At 48.6% G+C, this 22418-nt stretch overlaps 1 protein-coding gene across 2 annotated transcripts in view; it reads left to right on the top strand.

Moving 5' to 3' along the window:
* mtor (mechanistic target of rapamycin kinase) overlaps positions 1–22418 on the top strand; it is a 75382-nt gene that overhangs the window by 40267 nt on the left and 12697 nt on the right. For both annotated transcript variants that reach the window (XM_047040991.1, XM_047040992.1), the window contains exons 30-44: positions 2251–2393; positions 5275–5375; positions 6672–6787; positions 9583–9660; positions 10259–10366; positions 12688–12813; positions 14254–14385; positions 15911–16026; positions 19169–19286; positions 20060–20257; positions 20947–21047; positions 21287–21383; positions 21575–21673; positions 21789–21911; positions 22080–22262. In XM_047040991.1, the coding sequence (XP_046896947.1) occupies positions 2251–2393; positions 5275–5375; positions 6672–6787; positions 9583–9660; positions 10259–10366; positions 12688–12813; positions 14254–14385; positions 15911–16026; positions 19169–19286; positions 20060–20257; positions 20947–21047; positions 21287–21383; positions 21575–21673; positions 21789–21911; positions 22080–22262 (1839 nt within the window). The remainder of the gene's footprint in view (positions 1–2250; positions 2394–5274; positions 5376–6671; positions 6788–9582; positions 9661–10258; positions 10367–12687; positions 12814–14253; positions 14386–15910; positions 16027–19168; positions 19287–20059; positions 20258–20946; positions 21048–21286; positions 21384–21574; positions 21674–21788; positions 21912–22079; positions 22263–22418) is intronic.

Below are 22418 nucleotides of genomic sequence, written 5' to 3' on the forward strand. Positions count from 1 at the left end.
ATGTCCCTTGATTTCTTTTTGTCCCATTCTTTTTTCAAATTTTAATGCTCTTATCAACATGGAAAAGTGGTTCGGATTGCTTCGTGCAAATATTTTTTGTTATTGAAAACAACATTGCAATCGCCTGGCTTTGACGAGGGGGCGGAGAATTTGCATCATCTGTGTGCTTGGCCATCAAGTGGTATTTCAGACTGGACGTGCTGCAATGATAGCTCATTTTACAACGACAAAACACACAGATCACTTTGGTCTTGTCAATGGAACCATTTGGCAACTTTTTAAAAGTAAACTTTCCATTCAGAATCTTATTGGCATCCATTTCGGCGTCTCGCGCTCGCCATCCACTCAAAACGTAAAGTTAACCTACTACCAGAGAATGTCTCATATCCGTAAACGGGCTCTGCTACTACGCTTTAGCCGGATCGCAAGCCAAACAAGTGTGTGGCGTGCCTGTTGTTTTGTGTCCGGTCTAGCTAGATCCGGTGTGGTGTTGTAGTTTTTCTAACTTCGGTAGTTGTTGCAACAGCATGTGAAAAAAAACTACAAAGTTTGCTAGGCCAAAAAGAGCGTTAATCGCGCGATAAAAAAATTGACGCCGTTAATTTGGGTTTGCGTTAACGCCGTTAATAACGCGTTAAACTGACAGCACTAATTTAGACATTTACATTTAGTCATTTAGCAGACGCTCTTATCCAGAGCGACTTACAGTAAGTACAGGGACATTCCCCCCGAGGCAAGTAGGGTGAAAGTTCCTTTGCCCAAGGACACAACGTAATTTGGCCCGGGTGGGAATCAAACCGGCAACCTTCTGATTTACTTGCCCGATTCCCTTACCACTCAGCCACTTGACTCCTTTGTAACAGATTTTTCAGAAGCTGTACATAATTTTAACTGTGCTAGCTAGTACCTCTCTGCTCAGAGTCTCTCACATTGTCTAGAGGGAGCTGGTCCAGATATAAAAGAACAGATCTAAGCAGAGTACATGTCTTGGAAGCCCTCACCCCAGCTTTCCACATCCATTACGTAACACTCCAGAAAAGCATTCCTTGTTGGACCCAATTGTTTCCCTCCTTCTGCTCCAGTAATTACACAAGTCTGTTATTGTGTTTGATCAGCCAGTTGATGTGTATCGGCATTGTCACTTGCTGAAAGTAAGCACGGCTCGTAAATAATATGAACTCAACTCAAGTTTTACTTGAAATTTAAACAGGAAAATATATAAAATTAGCTGGGAAGTCTCGATACACATGACCAGCAGTGACTGGCAGTGATTGTGGAAAACAAGGACGAACAAGCTCTCGTGTTGTAGAAACAACCCAAACAGAAGGGGGGTCAGATGGCTGAGCGGTTATGGAATCTGGCTTTTAATCGGTTGCCGGTTTGATTCCTGGCTATGAAAAATTACGTTGTGTCCTTGGGCAAGGCACTTAACCCTACTTGCCTCGGGGGGAATGTCCCTGTACTTACTGTAAGTCGCTCTGGATAAGAGCGTCTGCTAAATGACTAAATGTACATTTTACAGTATGTGCCACTAGTGTTTTATTAAGTGGCTACTTTAAGCCCAGAGTCCGGTTGTTAGACCTCCGACTGTTTCACAGGTGGGGTTCCTGCAGAAATTGCCTCACCGCCTGTCTTTGTAAGCTGTAATTATGTTCCCTGTTAAAGTTGGAGTGTAGTGAAAAGCATTTGGTTAAAAACATCTTGGAGAGCACTTCCAGAAACCTTGTTTATGAGGTAAACAGTCTGAGGCGTTTTATTGCGAGAGCGAACTAGCAGACCATGGACAGGGCGGACGATGTTCTGTTTGCCCTCCCAGTCAGGCTCATCACCAGGTCGCTGAAGGTCTCCTCAGGTCTGGGAATCACTTCCTCAGGTCACTGACAAGACGTCAACATGCAGCGGTGACTCGGGAAGTCACGTGACGGTCACAGTTCGATGAGATGGCTGTGACGAGAAAAGTGTTGTCCCTTCCCATGTTATTTCTCAAGTCTGTTTCAGTGGCAGACCTCTGACTGGTACATACATGAAATAACTCAACGGAGATATCTGAAAGATTAAGAATGTCTCATTGTAGTAATTTTGCTTTCGCTGGATTGACGTACCATCATGCTACAAACCCACCTCCTATATCCATTAGTCATTGTATTCATAAAGCAGATATATCCCATGTACATTATATGGGCTGTGTATACATGTACCACTCATCACCTCATAGAAGCGTATCTTTCTTGTCACGGTGTCGTTTGACAGGAAATCCAAGCCACCTGGTACGAGAAGCTGCATGACTGGGAGGACGCCCTGGTGGCGTATGACAAGAAGATCGACATGAACAAGGACGAGGACCCCGAGCTCATCCTGGGCCGCATGCGCTGCCTGGAGGCTTTGGGAGAATGGTGAGTCACAGCACACTGCTATTCAAATCTGTACAAATAAAGTTTGATTCAAATACAGTTTGATTTAAATACAGTTTAATTTAAATACAGTTTGATTTCAATTAAATTCCATAAAATCTCCTTGGAAGAGAGCCAAGCCAAAGAATCACATTTCTCTTTCAAGTTAGTTCATCAAGGTAGAAGTATTCTATGTGTATGGCTTTAAAAAAATATTGGATAAACGTAATAATGTGTGACTTAAAACATTGTTTGATCATACCCAAGTCGTCTGGCCTGATTTTATTTTTTGGCTCGACATTTTTCACTAAATCCCTCTTTGCTCTGGGCCCATCGCTTTCCTGCTTAAAGAAGTTTGAAAGCCTGAGTGTAATGGTGGAAGATGAGGTCTGTGAAAGAGAAGCTTTGCTGGAAGCTGACCTGTCCTCAGCACTTTGTACTTGAACACAGCCGATCAGCAGCCTGTTCCTAATTTAAGCTGACATTAGGCTCTGAGATGGCTGGATCTGTGAGAGACATAAAAAGAGAGAGAAAGAAAGAGAGAGAGGGATGGTAAAAATTAGAGTGAGAGCAAGGGAGAGAATGAGAGAGAAAGAGAGAGAGATGGTAAAAGTGAGAGTGTGAGGGAGGGAGAGAGAGATATTTACATTTCCTGTAATGAGAGAATATTGCTGGTAAGTGCCAGGACAGTCGGCCCAGGACAGTGAATGGTTCTGTGGTTCAGAAATAGATTAAAACCTCAAATCTACCATACGCCAAGAACATTCTCTTTTCTTCATCTTCTATCTTTGTTGGTCTCCCTCATGTCTGCCTTGAAGCAGGTGGATCTGTCCGTTCTTCCAGGAGTTATTAGGAAGCAAAGAGTCAGAAGAGTTCAGTAATGTGCAGCGTCATAGTTCCTGATGATAAACATGCACGTGTGTAGTTTATGTATCTGGCGACTATGTTGGGGTATAGTTGTATATCCCCCATATACGAATCATTGACTCAAGTGTGTGTGGGGGGTGGGGTTCCTGCAGAAATTGCCTCACCACCTGTCTTTGTAAGCTGTATTTATGTTCCCTATTAAAGTTGTAGTGTTGTGAAAAGCATTCTGTTAAAAGCACCTAACTGGGGGGGACGGAGGACGGAGGGACGGAACAGAACATTATAATTCTCTTAATTGTTAAGGATTGTGCTCTCACAGGAATATCTATTGCCTTGTGGAATTTGCACATTTTGTTCTGTTTAGTCACATTTCCGAAGCGGAAAGGTGGTCCAAAGTCAAGGTTTGGCAGAAGTTGTTCGGACTGAAGGTACTGAATGTGAATCTGTTTTGTTGATACAGCACACAGGCCTCAACCGTAAATGAAGCATTTGGCCGAAGTATTATTTAATTGTTCCATTTAAAACATTGGGTTTGACACTTTTTTCCTAAAGAAAGTCTTGTTCCACAATGTGGTATTTAAAGGCACCAATGCACTTTGTATCTTCCACTTCATTTCACTAGTGCAGTGTTGGTTAGCGGAGAACGTCTATATTATATGATCACAAGATTCATAGCTCTATCAGCTAGTGCAGCTCCACATGGCTGCAAACAGTTATATCCATTTGTATTTTATTTTTTGGCGAAACGCTTTTCCAAACAACATGACACATGACAACCCTGCACGTCCTAAGCAACACACCTCCTTGCAAATGTGATTTTTAGACAGTGCCCGGTTCTTGAGGAAATCCAGCCACAGATGCACAGATTCCTGCCTTTACAGTCAGATCTCAGATCATTTTTCCACATTGCAAGGTTGCCACAGGTGAAATGAACAGGGGGCCCTAATGCCTCTAAAATAAGAAGAAACCATGGCAGAACCTTCAGTCTCACCATATCTGTTGAATATTATTTCAGTGGAATTCCAGCAGGTTGAAGGATGTGCTGCCGGGTCTTGCGTTGGTCGTACCTCCGCTGTGCTCTCCCTGCTAGGTCAGACTACAAGAGTCACGCACAGCAGTGGTGACAGGGGCCTTTTGTTTTTGTAGCCTCCATGAATTATCCAAGCCTGACAGCTGGGGAAGTTCTTCTTCTCGTTACCTCCAGCACCCCCCGCCCCCACCCCCCTTCCAAACCTGTCTTAACTCCCTGTCCCCTCTAACCTTTAATACTATTGCTCAAATGTCTTTCCCATAATGCATGTGCTAGGGGGCAACCACCAGGGTTCCTTCCTCTGGGAGCAGGGTGAAGGAACAGGCAGTACCGTTTGGTACTTCTTGTAATTTAAAGGTTGGGTGAGTTCACCTGGTCATGGAGGGAACCAGTGTGTTTATTGGGTTAGTGATTATCAGAGCCACACCGTCCTCGGTCGAAGAGGCTGGGGGAGAGCGGGAAGAGGCCAGGGTTTTCAGTGAAGCTGAGCATCCTTTATTGAGTTGTTTTTCTTTTCATCCCTCGCCAGTTCTGCTGGGTAGAAAGGCTCCACAGCCAAAGCGAATGTTGCAGGGTCAGTGGGAACAGAATGCAGGAGTGCGGTGAAGGGGAAATTACATCCGAGATCAATTCATAATTCAGAGTTTGTAGGATCGATCATAGGGATGGATTTCAAGAAGTGTTGTCTTTCTGACGATGTACATGTAGTTCTTTTGAGTTTGAGGTTGATTGTGTGTCTCTGAGGTAAGACACATAACCTGCTCTGGTTATTAAAAATCACGTTTCCAACTTCACCGAAATTTTCCCCCGGAAATACGTATCACTGTTGTGTGTATATAGCCAAACAGTACACTATATTCACAAAGTTGAGACAAAGTTGGTAACCCTAGTTATCGGGCAATTCTTTTTCTTCCAAAACGAGCATCCCTTTTCTCACCCCATGCCTTTCCTGAAACGTGTGTGTGTGTACTACCTGTCTGTGTCCAGGGGCCAGCTGCACCAGCAGTGCTGTGAGGAATGGACCCTGGTGACTGAGGACACCCAGGCTAAGATGGCTCGCATGGCCGCAGCTGCAGCCTGGGGCCTGGGTAAGAGACCACGACCGCCTCACACTCTGGGTCAACTGTTCTAGTAGTTTTACAATACAATATTTCATATCACCTTTACTGCTAATACGATATTCAACATTTATGGTTACTATAAACAACATCTGAATGGGAAAATAATAATAAAATACATTTACATTTAGTCATTTAGCAGATGCTGTTATCCAGAGCGAATTACAGTAAGTACAGGGACATTCCCCCCCCGAGGCAAGTAGGGTGAAGTGCCTTGCCCAAGAACACAACATCAATTGGGCACGGCTGGCAACCTTCTGGTTACTAGCCCAATTCCCTAACCGCTCAGCCACCTGACTCCTAAAATAACAATAATATACATTTTAGCTTTAAAATAATGTAAATCTAAGTCGGAATAAAAGTGGTCTAAAAGTACTTGCTGCCTTTTATTTTGTACTTATTTAGTAATTTAAAATAACGTTGGTATACCTACAACATATTCACTTAGTTGAATTGCAATCCCTCTAAGCATACATGTAACCACTGTACTCCAAACCACAAACACACCACACACACACACACACACCACACACACATCATCTCCTAACGTGCAAAGATGGAGAGGAGGTCCTCCCCCTCCAGTCTGCTCTGCAGTGCACCCGGGGCAGAGACCACACCGGTGGCTCCCTGAGCCCCGAGGCCCAGGCCTTCATTACAGGAGAACTTGATCCATGACCCTGCTCACACACAGGCCCGGTCCACCTGGACCCTGAACACACTCGTTGGAGTTCTGGGTAATCACAATATTAACTCCACCCACACTCTTTTGATTTTGATTCCATTCCAGTTTTATTATTTTCTGTTTTCGGTTTATTCAGAAACCACAGCGGTACTTGAGCCATGAGACTATTTTTAGTCTATTATTAATCACAAGGAATCTAAGAACACATTTGAACAGTCCTTGGTAGTTTTGTGTGGAGCTCTAACTAACCCTGAAGCATTCAGATGACATTAAAACAAAGGAATTCACCACAGGAAAAGTAACACCACATTGCTATTATCTAACTTGGTTTGTTGTGTAACAACAGTTGGGTTAATAGTGGATCCACACAATATAACAACAGTATTTTTTTGAAAGTGCCTGCCCTTTTCCAAACTTTCCAAGGACTTCTTGGGCTGCTACGTGATTGGATGAACCATCAGTCTATCACCATCCATCACGGGTTAACTTCAACCAGCCCAGTAGCTGCCAGTAGTTCCTCATGGGACTCTGATGGGTCTGGACCACTGTGGTGTATGTTGATGTGTGTGTGTGTGTTCCCCCAGGCCACTGGGACAGCATGGAGGAGTACACCTGTATGATCCCCAGGGACACCCACGATGGGGCCTTCTACAGAGCAGTTCTCGCCCTGCATCAAGACCTCTTCTCATTGGCCCAGCAGGTGGGTGACATCACCAAATAGCACTTGTCCTGTACAGGAGCTCACCCAGCCAACAGGAGAAGGCAGTTTGGGTGTTTTATATACTGTAGATCAGTTGATTGACAGATTATTTTTAACAAAGGTGTTTTTCCACTTGGAAACAGTGTACATTGAGACATATTGTATGTTCATACCCTATTTTTATTTGTCTGGCTTCAATGCTGCTGGCGCCTTTGCTTAAGACTTTAAAAAGGTTTTAAAAGTTAGACACTTTTCTAACTGTTTCGCAGAAGTGGAAAACGACTGCATATTGCTTTAGCACCCAGTTTAATAAAAGGCCTAAAAGGAATGCATCAATGGCCTCACAAATATATCAAACAATATTTTCAGCCGTGTCCTGAAATGAATAAAACCCCTCAACCCTTCTTTTAACAATGTGCCACTTCCTCTGTTTGGAAATGTTATGAAACTGTCCAGAATCGTAAGTCATCGGCGTTACTTAGCCTGGGGCGAATACAGAGCCCTCTTTATGGTTATCAACAAGGTTGGGTCTGGTCAAGCGACTGATTTCCTCATTGGCTGAGAGCTGAGGCAGTACTTCTATGAGTCCATGCTCTCCAGAGAGAACTCTGTCCAGGCTGAATGCCAGCGGGGTGCCGAACCAGCACGGGCCTCACGGCCCAACACAGCGCTACAAACCCACTGCTCAGACTCTCAGGAGTCGTCGACTGAGTTGTCTCCCCCCCTCCAAACCCTCCCTTTAATTGAAGACGAAGACCAGGTGTGGCCTAAAGCACTCTCTGAAAAGAAAAGGTGACTTTTGCCTTTTTTGGGGGGGAGGGTGGGCCGGTTCGCAGTGAGCAAGGCAGAATGAAAAGCAGATGAAGGAAAGAAGAGCACAGTGAAAGCTTCGATGTGAACATGAGCTCACTTCTGTCTTCCGGATGTGGATGCTAATCCTGTGGCTTAAAGTCTTTGGTTCCAGACCTTGTTCTCCAGGAGGTTTCTCTCCTACAGGGAGGCGTGAGCTCTGAGGAACCACACGGATCTCTCTGGAAGGGATCTAACTCAACACTGTAAACCTAAGAGGGATTGATCTGTTTCTTGTAGCTGTGTAGACACAACAGGGGTGCTCTCTGGCCTAACAATGCTGCTAGCTGCCTTGCCAATAGTCAGGGTGTAGAGTATCTTGGTTAGGAAAATGTCTGTACATTCATTGTTTTGCCTGCACGTGTTTGTAGAGGGTAATGCGTGTACTGTGTTGTTGACGTGCACTCTGTAACCTGCACCAGACACACACACCATCCCACACACACACATTCAGGATGCTGCTAAGACATGGCATTTATCAGGAGTCAACTAGACAAGACTTCAATTGAATGTACAGCACAGTGAGCCTTGAGTAAACAGACCCTTAGTTGACTCGGATTATAAAGAACCAGCCTCATTGTCACCTCGTTTCAGTGACCTCCCCCCACCCCCCACCCACCCCTCCTCCCTTCCCCGTGTTGTGAATGCCTGTTGGGTGTTTTGGCACGCAATCACTCCCCCCTCCAAAAAAGTAATTGCTCCAGGCTTGCTGAAACAGCTGTGTCCCCCCTGACCCTCCCTCCCTGCTGCCTCGCCTCCTCTCCATCCTCCCTCATCTGGTCCCAGGCCTAATTACAGTCTGCTAAATCCTGCCTGTCTGGCTGCCTCACTGTCTGCCTTCCTGTCTACCTGTCTGTCTGTGTCTGTCGGTATGCCTGGCTGTTTGTCTGTCCGTTTGTCTACCTGCCTATCTGCCTGCCCTCCTACCTTGCTGAGTATCTGCCTGCCCTCCTACTTGCCTGTCTACCTACTTACCTGCCTTCCTTTCTGCCGGTCGGGATGTTTCCACTGAACTGCTTCTTTCTGTTTCCCCTCTCTCCACTCTCTCTTTTCTCTTTTTGGGGGGGTAATATTGGCCTCCGTATTTGGTTTGCTGTTTGCAAAGAACATAAAAGGATCTGGAAAGCTTTGTCAAACAGTAATCAACAATCCTGGCAGTTATGGTAACCCGCTCTATCAGACGAAGGGCTGCTGTCTGTCTCGTATGCAGCACCTGGCACAGGGAGAGGCTATGTTTGTACACAAACACCCCAGTGTTAACACGGCTCGTTTAATCAAAGCAGTCCATCGTGCCAGCGTTGGCAGGTCTGAGCTGTAGTAAGAAGGGGGTGCGTTCCCCGGCGTGTTCATGCTGCCTGTGTTTGATCCCCTTCTCGTTGCGGAGGTGCCAGGAGCTGACGAGGTTATGATTAGGGCGGTTATGAGTTCTGGTCGCTGCTTCACTGTATGGTCTGGGTTCCAGACTCGTTTTCTTTACTGAGGAAATGGCACATTTCACTCCTTGTTATTTTCACTGAGTGTTTGAGAGGGTAGGAGAGTGTTTGAAAGGGTAGGAGAGTGTTTGAGAGGGTAGGAGGGCGTTTGAGAGGGTAGGAGAGAACGTGAGCCGATTTTGTTCCTGACATGCTCATTCGTCAGCCCTCAAATGTCTTATCAAGTGGTTGTCAGAAACTGTACTTGGTCGTGTTTGTTTTTACTGTTAACTTTACTGTCCTGACTTTTGCTGGAACATGTTTGCAGCTTAATAATGTGTGTCATTTAGTGAGTGACTTACAGTAAGTACAGGGACATTCCTCCCGAGGCAAGTAGGGTGAAGTGCCTTGCCCAAGGACACAACGTCAATTGGCACGGCGGGGAATCGATCCTGCAACCTTCTGATTACTAGCCCAACTCCCTCAACGCTCAGCCATCTGACATCCCTTGTGTGTGTGTGTTTTGTGTTCCAGTGTATCGACAAGGCCAGAGACCTGCTGGATGCTGAGCTGACGGCCATGGCTGGAGAGAGCTACAGTCGAGCCTATGGGGTGAGTCTCTCTCCTCTGGTCTCTCTTCTGTCTATAATATTTATATTCAGTGTTAATTCATTATAATATTTATATTAATAAAATAATTGTATTTGACCAGATTAACTGCAGTTTGGGTCCTTACAGTGAACTCCACATAACTGAACTGTATTTTCCTTCATCCATTTCTGTTGAATTATATAATAAATTGCCAGATGACAGTTGGAACAGCATCACAGGAGCCAATCTCATACAGATGTTGTCTGATGACAAAAAAAACTAGCATTAACATAAGGTCTGACACTGACATCAGTAGGATAAAGGAAAGAGGAAATTGCTTGGCTCCCTCTATAGCAGCCCTTCTGCCTGTCTGCACCTAAACCATGACCTTAACACAATGTGATATTTAGAAATTTACCACCCCCCCCAAAAAAAAACTGATTTATCGAGAATGTCATCATCAAGTATGAACGTGTTGCTGGTTCATTGTGAGTGTCTTCAGTCTTATGGAACGGTTATAACATACTGTCGTTAGGATTTGAAATGACTGTGTGCGTATGTGTTGTGTGTGTGTGTTGCCGTGTGTGTGCGTGTTGCCGTGTGTGTGTGTATTGTGCAGGCCATGGTGTCATGCCAGATGCTGTCAGAGCTGGAGGAGGTGATTCAGTACAAGCTGGTCCCAGAGAGGAGGGACATCATCCGAGAGACCTGGTGGGAGAGGCTGCAGGTGATTACACACACACACACACAGTACACACACAGTACACACAGTACACACAGTACACACAGTACACACACACAGTACACACACACACACACACACGCATACACAGTACACACAGTACACACACACACACAGCACACACACACCCACAGCACATACACACACACACACATGCACACCGACACAGCACACACACACATGCACACACACACAGCACACACCCACACACAGTACACACAGCACACACCCACACACAGTACACACACACACAGTAAACACACACAGTAAACACACAAAGTAAACACACACAAAATACACACACGCAATAGGGAGTTATGTTAGAGGGGAAGCGTGCCTAAGACTAGAAGACACACAGAGAAAGTCTATTCCAGGTGATGAGAGTAGTTCACAGACAAACATCAACGCATCCTTGAATGACCAACCCCATCCATCTTCAAAAGTTGGACCTGTCTTAACACAACTGGCCGACCAAGAGCTGTATGACATCATCTATATTCGACTAACTACTGTGTCCCAAATAGGAAACATGCCTTTACTCGTTAAAATAGCTCTGCTTTTACTAATAGCTTCTTTGCAATGTTATTTGTTGCTGACTAATGGGGCCAAATTTAAAAAAAACGAGATTCAGCTGCAGGAGATTAGTTTATTCATTCTTCTAAGGCTAATATAATTAGTTCCTTATTTCTAAAGCCCTGTATCAACCCTAAGGTCCGGTGTCTAGCATCCAAACCTCAAGTGTTGCCAAGCGCCCAGAGCCCAATCCTCCGGAAGGCTGGATTATGATTAGAGTGATTATGACAGTTAATGGAATCAGATGGAGACAGAGTGAGAGCGACTTGAAGAAGAGCACATTAACCACCTCTGGTCTGAACACACAGGTCCCACCGCAAAGCTCTCGTAACTCAATACAAATGCTGGCCCTTCAAGAAATGACCATAGCTTCAGACGAAAGTATGAATCCCTGTTTGTCTTAGCCCTGGTTTTACCTGCGCCGTAGCTGTGACTGAAGTGGCTTCGCTGGTTTGCCGTAGCGTGTTCTTGCTACCAAAAGGCTAAAACTTGCCACCGGGAGGGTGTGGAGGTGAGGAGGGCATGGTAAACGGTTGAGACCTGAAGCCGTTCCTTGCGTGTGACGGTATCGCCTCTAGACATGCCTGATACCCAGCGTGACATGCTAATGGTCTCTGTCCTGTCTCTCTCCTGTCTCTTCGGGCATTCCAGACCCTCCGTGCTAGTTCAGGTGTTCGACTCTCGGAAGCGTCGAGCCCAAAAAAACTCTCCACGCCCGTTGCCTAGGCAACAACCCAACAAGGCGGTTGTTGACGTTTTCCTAGGGACTGTCCCGTGTCTCCCCTGAGGGGTGCATGTGCCATAAAGGTGGCCCCCTCCCCAACACACACATACACTCACTCACACACACACACTGTCTCTCCTCAGGACTGTCAAATGTCTCCCCGGAGGGTTGTATGTGCCCTCGGGGAGGAACCCCCCCCCCCCCTTTTCACAAACACACACACACCACACACACCCTCACTCTTTATGTTGTCAAAACCTCCTTGATCAACTTGACTTGTTCCATTCATAAAAGCTGTGGAGCGTTTGTGGGAAGAGGTGGTTGGATCTAGAGGCTCTCCCTGAACAAACACCAGGGCCTGATGGCAGCTCCAGATCTCAGCACGCCGGCTGGCCGGCTGGCTGGCTGGCTGGCTGGCTGAGATTTATTGGCGGCTAACTTGACACATCTGTCAAGGACTCACCACTTCTCGTTCTCTCTCCCTCTCACTTTCTCTCTAACTCTGTCCTATACTCTCACACTCTTTTTCCATCTCCCCCCCTTAACCCCCGCACCACTCTGTTTGTCTATCTCCCCCTCTCCCGTCTGTCAAAAGGCTGGAATGAATCAGTGAGTTTTAGGAACTTGCATCACCACATAGCGTGTGTATTCGCCATTTAGCATCCCTGTGGTCCTCCTCAGCTCCTTCATACAGACACACATCGCCTGTGATCAACGTTATGTGACAGTGTGTGTGTGTGTGAGAGAGACTGTGTGAGTGATAATGTGCGACTGTGTGTGTGTGTGTGTGTACGTGCTGGCGTCCCACAGGTATTTCCAGCAGCATCTGTCTCACTTCTCTGTTTGCTCACGTGTTGGTCTCCCCATGAGACTGTGCTGGTTACAGAACGCAGGGCAGGAGACAGACGTTTGTTGCTGTGCTGTGTTGACAGTGTTCTGCTTTCCACCCCCCCTCCTTCCCCCCACCCCTCCTCCCTCCCCTCCACCTTCCTCCACCCTCCCCCTCCAGGGTTGCCAGCGCGTGGTGGAAGACTGGCAGAAGATCCTGATGGTGCGCTCCCTGGTCATTAACCCCCACGAGGACATGAGGACCTGGCTGAAGTACGCCAGCCTCTGTGGCAAGAGTGGACGCCTGGTGAGTACGCACGTCGCTCCGGCAACACGCTGCCTCGTCATGACGACGTGTCCAGGGGCCTAGCTTTCACTGGAGTGGGACATGTACCACTCACTTTGAAAAACTGAAAATCTGCAACAAAAAATATGAAATTAAACATTCACTCACTTTTTATTAAGAAAAACCATTTAACAACCACATTGTCGATATATATATATATATTTTTTTTTAAGCTTTCTTAATGGATAAATAAAAAAGCTTTTGAAACCCTTTTGAAAAACCTAAAACCCTGTGCACATCTCCTGGTGGTCAGTACATCAGTTAATACTCTGCCTCGTTCATTAGAGTTAGAAAGGCATGGCCGTGTAGCTTAGGCTTGTGTGAGATGGATATAAACTTACCCAAACACATGAACATGTGATTGACCCCACAAACTACACTTTCAGACAGAAAGGAAACAAGGTTGACTTTTATAAATAAGCCTCTTGTCAAATCAAGCTTACTTCAGTTTGCTGTGACAATGAAGAAAATGGAAATCAAACCTGGGGAAAAAAAAGCTTTTCTGAAATACTGATGGATGTAATGTAAGTCTCCCAATCACTTTGTTTAGAAACCCTAGCTTAGTTCAATAAAAGTGTCACAATTTTTCCTTCTCTGCTCTACTGTTTTTCTAGGTGATTGTACTAGATTGCAGGCAGCACACCAGATTACCACACACACACACACACAGAATTCTTCCAGTGACATCCGGTATGATGTCATTCACGGAGAGCTGTGCCTGGCTCCTGGTCGTACAGATCAAACACAGGCGTGGGGTGGGGTTGAAGGGAAAACCAGGGGGTAGATGACTGAACAGGGGCAATAATGACCACACTGTTGCATAAAACACTCTCCCTAGGGGGGGACAAAATCTCAGGTCTCCACACCCACACACACACACACACAGCCCCTCCGTAGCTGTAATTGAGTTGTTTATTTGCCATGTGGCTCCAGCAGGCTGGTGTCCGTTACGGAGGCTTGTTAAGGTACAGGATCACCGTGGAGACCTTCAGGGGCCAACACTTCTTCAACCATTTAACCCTCTGACACTGTGTTCTCCCCCCCTTCCCTCCTACCACCCCCCCCCATCTCCTCTCTCTCCTCCCCCCCTTTCCTCTCTCTCCTCCCCCCCTCTCCTCACTCTCCTTCCCCCCTCTCTTCTCTCTCCTGCCCCCCTCTCCTCTCTCTCCTGCCCCCTCTCCTCTCTCTCTCCTCCCCCCTCTCCTCTCTCTCCTCACCCCCTATCCTCTCTTCTGCCCCCCTCTCCTCTCCTGCCCCACTCTCCTCTCTCTCCTCCCCCCCTCTCCTCTCTCTCCTTCTCCTCTCTCCTCCCCCCCTCTCCTTCCCCCCTCTCCTCTCTCTCCTCCCCTCCTCTCCTCTCTCCTGCCCCCCTCTCCTTTCTCTCCTCCCCCCCCCTTCCAGGCCCTGGCACACAAGACCCTGGTGCTGCTCCTGGGAGTGGACCCTTCCAAGCAGCTGGACCACCCGCTGCCCACGGCCCACCCCCACGTCACCTACGCCTACATGAAGTACATGTGGAAGAGCACCCGCAAGGTGAGGGGGGAGTGGGGAGAGGAGGAGGAGGAGAAGAGGGGGGGGGTCTGTGACGCCACACCTGGTTCCTGGTACAGTAGTTGGTCCTGCGGCAGGTTTGTTTTGGTATTTTTGTGCATCTTCTTCACAAAACGCTGGTGAAGGGAAGGGTAGGCCAGAGAGGAGCCGACTGGAATGCGCTCTGGTGAAACTCCGGCGGAGGCTGTTGTGTGAGGATAGGTTTTTCCTGGAGAATGCTCACAGGAATAATGTGCAGTGGTGAAGAATGTCACATCATTCCAACCACAGGTCTTTATAACAGCAGGGGAACTCATCCACTCCACCCCACACCTCGGTCAGTACTCTCTCTCTCTCTCTCTCTCTCTCTCTCTCTCTCTCTCTCTCTCTCTCTCTCTCTCTCTCTCTCTCTCACTGTCTCTCACTCTCTCTCTGTCTCTCACACACACACCCTTCCCACGTGTCCTCCCCAGTGGGCATGGGTCCCCCTGGCGTGTGTCTCATTAGTGAAGTGTTGGAGCCTGTTGTGATGGAGAGGTTACGTAAGTGTGATCCTCGCACGCCCGCCCGCTGTCTGCCACGGGGCCAGCTGCAGGAGCAGCTCCACTCACCAGGCAGGAATCTTAATGACACACACACAGTCACACACACACACAGTCACACACACACACATTCACACACACACACACAGTCACACTCACACACAGTCTCACACACACACACACACACAGTCACACACACAGTCTCTCACACACACCCACACAGTCTCACACATTCACACAAAGTCACACACACACACAGTTTCTCACATACACACAGTCACAAACACACACACACACACAGTCTCACACACACACACAGTCTCTCACACACACACACACAGTCACACACACACAGTCTCTCACATACACACACACACAGTCTCTCACATACACACACACAGTCACACACACGCACACAGTCTCTCTCACACACACACACATTCTCAAGCGCACTATACACCAGACTAGACCCATTTCTCATAAGTATAGCTCAGTGGTAGACAAGGTTCACAGATCAAGTTTGCGGGTTCAAATCCACTCTTGGATAAAAGTGTCAATTAAATGAAGACGGAAATTGTGGACTCAGATATCTTGAAGGATTACGAAGGGTGGAATATAACAAAGTTAAAATTCGTAAAGAATCATTTTTAGCAGATTTATGGATATTGGATCGGCCTGTTTGGGGAAATGTAATTAAATCTCAGCTGTTGAGCATGATTAATTTGATAACCTTCAACAATCCTAATCGATTTGGGATTTATTCTATTAAATCAAGTTAAAATGATTCGACTCCCATCTCAAGTTTAATGGAACAGGATATGGAAATAGATTTAAGCGCTGATCTATTTCTCAGGGTCAACAGAATTTCATCACGCTAGATATACATACAAGAAAAACATGAATTCTCCGACACGTAGAGCTGATATTGTCCTCTCTCTCTGTCTCTCATCGTCTCCTTGACGACCTCCTACCCCTCCCCACCTCAGATCGATGCGTTCCAGCACATGCAGCACTTTGTGCAGGGCATGCAGCAGCAGGCCCAGCATGCCATTGCTGCAGAGGACCAGCAGCACAAGCAGGAGCTGCACAAACTCATGGCCAGGTCAGCACCCCTTACACACACACACACGAATACCTGCATGCACGCAAACATGGACACACATCATCTGTCTCTAAGGCAGCACGTTATCCAATGTGCCAGCATCTGATAGGCCTTTTAGAAATGTCTCGACTGTCGACTTTACTTTCAGTCACCGAACAACATTTCAAATCGTTTGACTATTCATCCAAAATGCAACATTTGGGTTTTATCATGTACCAGATGGGACTGAGAACGATTTGGTCTTGGCTGAAAGCAGCTCTTTGGAGAAGCTGAAATTGCTGTGTAGTTACTTATCAGGCTCTTTATGTGCCCTGAGAGGGAAGGTAGCTCACCACCTCAGCCCCCGCTGTAATGAAGGCTATATGCGTCTGGCAGCATCTTGGACTGGAACAGTCAGCGTAATAGAGATCGTTCCTGTGGAGGAACCGAGTGGCCTCAGGGGGTCAGCCAGGTTCTCCGCTCTTGTGCTCGGAACACCAGAGGTCAGGCGTGGAGCGAAGCGTTTCTTTGGTTCCCGTGACCTGACTGGCTGCGGAGGTTCACTCGTTTACTGGCATCTCTCTCTTTCATTAAATACCAGCCAAGCGCTCTCTTCAGCCCTCCAGGCAGCAGGTAGTCAAGCTATTTCTCTCCGACCCACAGTTAGCATGATCTTCTCAGATAGAGGGGCCACGTGCGTTACCAACCCTCCCCCCGACCTGGCATCCTGCTTCTGTGCCACCACCCGTGTCTTCACCTCCACCTGGGCTAGCCCTGCAATAGCCAGTACCACCCAGCCTCTCCTGCTTTGCTCCTGTAGGACTCTCTGCTTGGCACCGTATGTCTGTCCAGAGAGTTTGGACAGAGCATCGAAAGCAGAAGTAGAGATTCGAGAATCGGAATATCCTTCCCCCGAGTTTTTCCAAAATGGCTCCCTCGAGACATCAAAGCCCGAGGATGTTGTTTGCTCTGTGGGCCGTGACAGAAAGATCCCTGAAGCGGAGCCACCTCCTCCTTCTTTTTCTTCTTCATGACATGGTAAATGGACTGCATTTATATAGGGCTTTTCTACCTTAGCGGCACTCAAAGCGCTTTACAATATTGCCTCTAATTCACCCCCATTCATACTCACACTCACACGTACTGACGGCGGGGAACTGCCGTGCAAGGCTCCGGCCTGCCCGTCGGGAGCAACTTGGGGTTCAGAGTCTTGCTCAAGGATACTTCGGCACATTGCCTGTGAGGAGTTGGGGATCGAACCGCCAACCTTGCGGTTAACAGACGACCCTCTTTACCCCCTGAGCCACGGCCGCCCTCTTTGTGGGCCTTCAGGACTTGACATTGAGGGGGCATCCCAGTCCTCCGAGGGCGAGTCACGCTGAGGGAACGGTGTACTGCTGCCGGAGCTGGAGGCTGTGCAAGGTTTGCACCAAACAACAAGCAGGAGGCCACCAGTACTCGTGTTTTCTTTATGCAAGTAGAGAGAACCTCCCACTTAGTCAGAGACGACATACAGTTAAACCTACTGTAAAAACACTCATCATTGGGAAACACACACACACACACACATCCAGACATACACACACTCACACCTCATAATTCATGTGAGGCCACAAGTGAGCATGGCACCAGGAACGATGTTTTCCTGTCTTCAGACAGGAGGTTGTGTTGTCCCAGGAATGCTTGTCGGGGAAAACACCTGTACGGTCTTAGCTGGCCCCCATGGGGCTCCAGACGTGATGACACACTTTCCTGAAAACAGGTTGGGAGCGTGGAATGGTGCACACCTGGTCTGTACTCTGTCGGTGTCTCTCTCTGTCTCTCTCTGTCTGTCTCTCTCATTCTCTGTCTCTTTGTCTCTCTCTCTCACACACACACACAAACATGCACACATAGACAGACACAAACTAACAGACTCATACACAGACACACCTGTACACACACACACAAACACACGTTTCGTGCCATCTTCCCAAAGAATACATTGTAATTTCAGGGTTTTACCTACTGTGTTTGCACAGAGGAGCAGTTGGGAAGGCCCAACAGTGATAGGATCAGAGTGTGTGCAGTCAACGCCAGCTTGTCACTCTGCCACCGCTGCGTCCGCACATGGAAAAGCTTTCAACAGGGATGACGTCACCTTAATGGCTAATTTATTAGGAGTGTTCTGGAAATAGCAGTGCTGTAGTACAGGAGGAGGCTGATGGATGAGACGGCCGACAGTCCCTCGACAATTGTCTTCACGGCGTGTTCCAATCCGGTTATGTGTTCTGGCGCAGGTAAATCAAACACGGCTAGTTTGATTTGAGCGTTTGCTCTGAAGAGCTGGTGTTTGTGAGAGTGATGGGGGGGAGCTCAGAGCAGCTGGATGTAGACCACAAGGCACTGCTCCCAGACCAGAAGAACTCTCCAATTATTGACTTTGTGACACTCCCCTCTTTTGAGTGATCCCAGAACCTTTTATTGGCTAAATGCACGGCTGACTTCTGCTAATGGTGCTTTCCAGTAAGTGTTATATGTGAACGCCATCTCCCTTTAACACACTGTCCTGCAGTGGGTTTGGATACCTCGGCCAAGTCCCCTCTCGACAAGCCGTGACACTCAGCGGAGTGGTGAGATTTGTCTCCCTGGACGCGGGACAGAAGAACGCTGTCTTCTGTGAAACTAGGAATTGAATTCATGTGTTATTTTTTTCCTGGAGAGTGTACCACAGGCATGGGCTTTAGACCTAGATGGCTGTGTCGGAGAGAACGCACGTGGAACCTATTCATCTTAACAGCAAAACAAGCCCAGGGCTCGCCACGAGAAGGCCTATCTCCCTGCTGTCATGCTGTGGCTGTTGACATCAGTGTTTCTCATGGTTGCCCTCCATGATTTATCAGAGCTGTAATGCAACCGCCAATCTGTTGATTTCTCTCTCTCTCCGTCCCCTTCTCGCCCTCCCCGCCTCTTACCCAACCTCCCCCTCTTTTCCTCTCTGCCTCCGTCTCACCCAACCTCCCCCACCCTAACTCTTTCCCAACTTCCAACCTTTCACCGAACCTTCCCCTCCCTCCCCTTCCACCCACACACCCTCTATCTCCCTCCCCTTCCACCCACACACCCTCTATCTCCCTCCCTCCCCTTCCACCCACACACCCTCTATCTCCCTCCCTCCCTCCAGGTGCTTCCTGAAACTGGGAGAGTGGCAGCTGAGTCTGCAGGGCATCAACGAGAGCACCATCCCCAAGGTGCTGCAGTACTACAGCCACTCCACCGAGCATGACCGCAACTGGTACAAGGTCAGTCCCTCCAACGCTCTCTCCCTGTCACCTCACATCCTCCCTCCCGGTCCATGTAGAGAACCAGGGGTTCGTCCCTGCCCTGCTGTCGTGTCTGTGAACACCAAACCCCGTAACGTCGTACAGCCTGAAGTGATTGAAGTTGGATTTAGTCAGGTTGCATAAATAAAAACCTTTCAGCGCTACCTGTGTGAAGTGAATCATCACTTCTCAAAGCATCACATTCAAGTGTTCTTTCCACTGGTGCGTCAAAGATAAGTGTTGACTTGAAAGGACCCGGCCTAACCAGTGATGACCATGCCCAGGCTGGAGGCGACTCTTAACTTAGCGCTCTCTCTATCCAGAGCAAGCTTTTCTGTTCCTTCCCTTTCACCCCTCGGCTTTCATTTGCCAATTACATAAGCTTTGAAACAACATCTGTTCAGATCCAGAAAAACATTCTAACCCAATCCCCCCTCAGGGACATTTATCCGCTCCTCAGTAAACCAGAAAGTGAGAACTAGACGTGATGACTGACATTCAGACAAACCACCTGATCCCCCTCCTCTTCCACCTTGTCCCCCCTCCACCCCCCTCTCTTCCTCTCCCCCCAATCCCTCCCTCCTCTCCCCCACAATCCCCACTCCCTCCTCTCCTCCATCTCTCCTCTCCCCTCCTCCTCCCCCCCGTCCCTCCTCTCCGTCCCTCCTCCTCCCTGCTGTCCCCCTCTTCCTCCCCCTGTGTCTCCTCCCCTCCTCCTCCCCTTTGTCCCCCTCCTCCTCCCCCTGGTCCAGGCCTGGCACGCTTGGGCGGTGATGAACTTTGAGGCGGTGCTCCACTACAAGCACCAGAACCAGGGCCGCGACGACAAGAAGAAGCAGCGCCACGCCAGTGGGACCAGTGCCACCAGCGAGGCGTCCAACAGCGACAGCGAGGTGGACAGCACCGATCACAGCCCTGTGCCCTCACCCGGGCAGAAAAAAGCCAGCGAGGTGAGGAGGCCTGCTGCACTCACACACTTCATATACACTCACATACACACACACACACACACACACACACACTGAGGCTTGTGTGAGGTCACACTAAACACACACACTGTCTCAGTGTTCCATTCCGCCACCTATCGAAAGGAAAATCAAACCAGGTTCTGTCAAACGTACAAAGACTCACACATACACACTCACCCAGAACATTAGAGGCTAGCGTGGCTCTCTCTTTGACACACACCCACACACACACATCCTTACAATACTGACCAATAACTGCCATAATAAATGGCCCCAGTTCAAGACATTGTACAGATTATTCATTAACATCTTGGAGAGGAGAAGTGACAAGCAGATTTCACACGTATTAAGACTGGCAAAGAGAACTGACATGCCATTAGGCCAAGCCACATTCCCTCAGCATCAGAGGGATTTCATTCATGCCGAGGTGGCATGTCAGTACGTCATCCAGACGTTGTACGCGATCACAGAAGAACCTAATTTTATAAATCATGCTGGAAACAATTTTTTCTTTTCTGTTAAAGAAACACTGAGAAACAAAAGCCGATCAGACACAAAACACCCTTAAAGGAAATTAACAACAGTGGGAGAATCCATCTACATAATAAACAGCTACATATATATACATATATACACATATATATCTTCTCCCCCCTCTGCCTGTCCCTCAGGACCTGTCTAAGACCCTGCTGATGTACACGGTGCCTGCCGTCCAAGGCTTCTTCCGGTCCATCTCCCTGTCCCGAGGGAACAACCTGCAGGACACCCTCAGGTGAGCAGCCCGCCTGGGCCTCACCACGGGGGGAAGGACCTGGGGGAGGTGCGAGGGTGGGGAAAGGGAGACCTCTGGTGGAAGGAAAGCTCACTGCATGCCCCCGACGTGCCAGTGAAGCGTGGGGAGGTGCTCTGAGTGTGGACAGGGTGAATGTTCCGAGAAGTGAGCTCGTCGTTTTGAGTCGCTGAGTGGTTTTTCCTCCTCCAGGGTTCTGACTGTGGTTTTTCCTCCTCCAGGGTTCTGACTCTGTGGTTTGATTACGGGCACTGGCCCGAGGTGAACGAGGCACTGGTGGAGGGCATCAAGACCATCCAGATAGACACCTGGCTGCAGGTGAGCACCACTCTCTCCCCTCCCTCCCTCTCTGCCCTCCCTCCCTCCCTGCCCCGAGTACTCCCTGGAGCCCAGAGAGGGGACCCTTGCAGTAGCCAACGAGTCCTCTCACCCCTGGGAAACAAAACGTTCAATCCCAAAGCATCCACGGGTTAACCTTTGACCCCGCGCCCCTAACCCCGCCCCTACAGGTGATCCCTCAGCTGATCGCTCGGATTGACACGCCCCGCGCCCTGGTGGGCCGTCTCATCCACCAGCTGCTCACCGACATTGGACGCTACCACCCCCAGGTACCCCCCCACCCTCACCTCAACTGCTGTTACAGATGATGCAGACAAGATGGAGACAGGATGGAGACAGTGTTTTAGTGTCAATCCCTCGTTGATTGGCTGTTTTGTTCCGCAGGCTCTGATCTATCCTCTGACCGTGGCGTCCAAGTCCACCACCACCGCCCGGCACAACGCTGCCAACAAGATCCTCAAGAACATGTGTGAGCACTGCAACGCTCTGGTGCAGCAGGCCATCATGGTGAGAACACACACATATGACATGCGCACACACACACACAAATATGACATGCACGCACACACTCGGAAACACACACACACTCAGGAGCACACAGACACACTCAGAAGCACGTATACGCTTCGACACACACACACATCTCCCAGCTAACCCCCCCTGCGTGCCCCCCAGGTGAGCGAGGAGCTGATCCGCGTGGCCATCCTGTGGCACGAGATGTGGCACGAGGGCCTGGAGGAAGCCTCCCGCCTCTACTTCGGGGAGAGGAACGTGAAGGGCATGTTCGCTGTGTTAGAGCCCCTCCATGCCATGATGGAGAGAGGGCCGCAGACGCTCAAGGAGACCTCCTTCAACCAGGTACGCTGGCAGGCAGGCCGCGCTGTCCAAGGGAGCTGCGCTTTTCAGGGAGGGATCCGGAGTTGTGGTTCCTGTTGATGTGGTTGCGTTTGATGTGTTGTGGTTGATGTGTTGTCGTTCTCGTGGATGAGTTGCCGTTGTTGTTGTTGTTGATGC

Source organism: Hypomesus transpacificus, chromosome 18, assembly GCF_021917145.1.
Source record: "Hypomesus transpacificus isolate Combined female chromosome 18, fHypTra1, whole genome shotgun sequence".
Classification (NCBI taxonomy): domain Eukaryota; kingdom Metazoa; phylum Chordata; class Actinopteri; order Osmeriformes; family Osmeridae; genus Hypomesus; species Hypomesus transpacificus.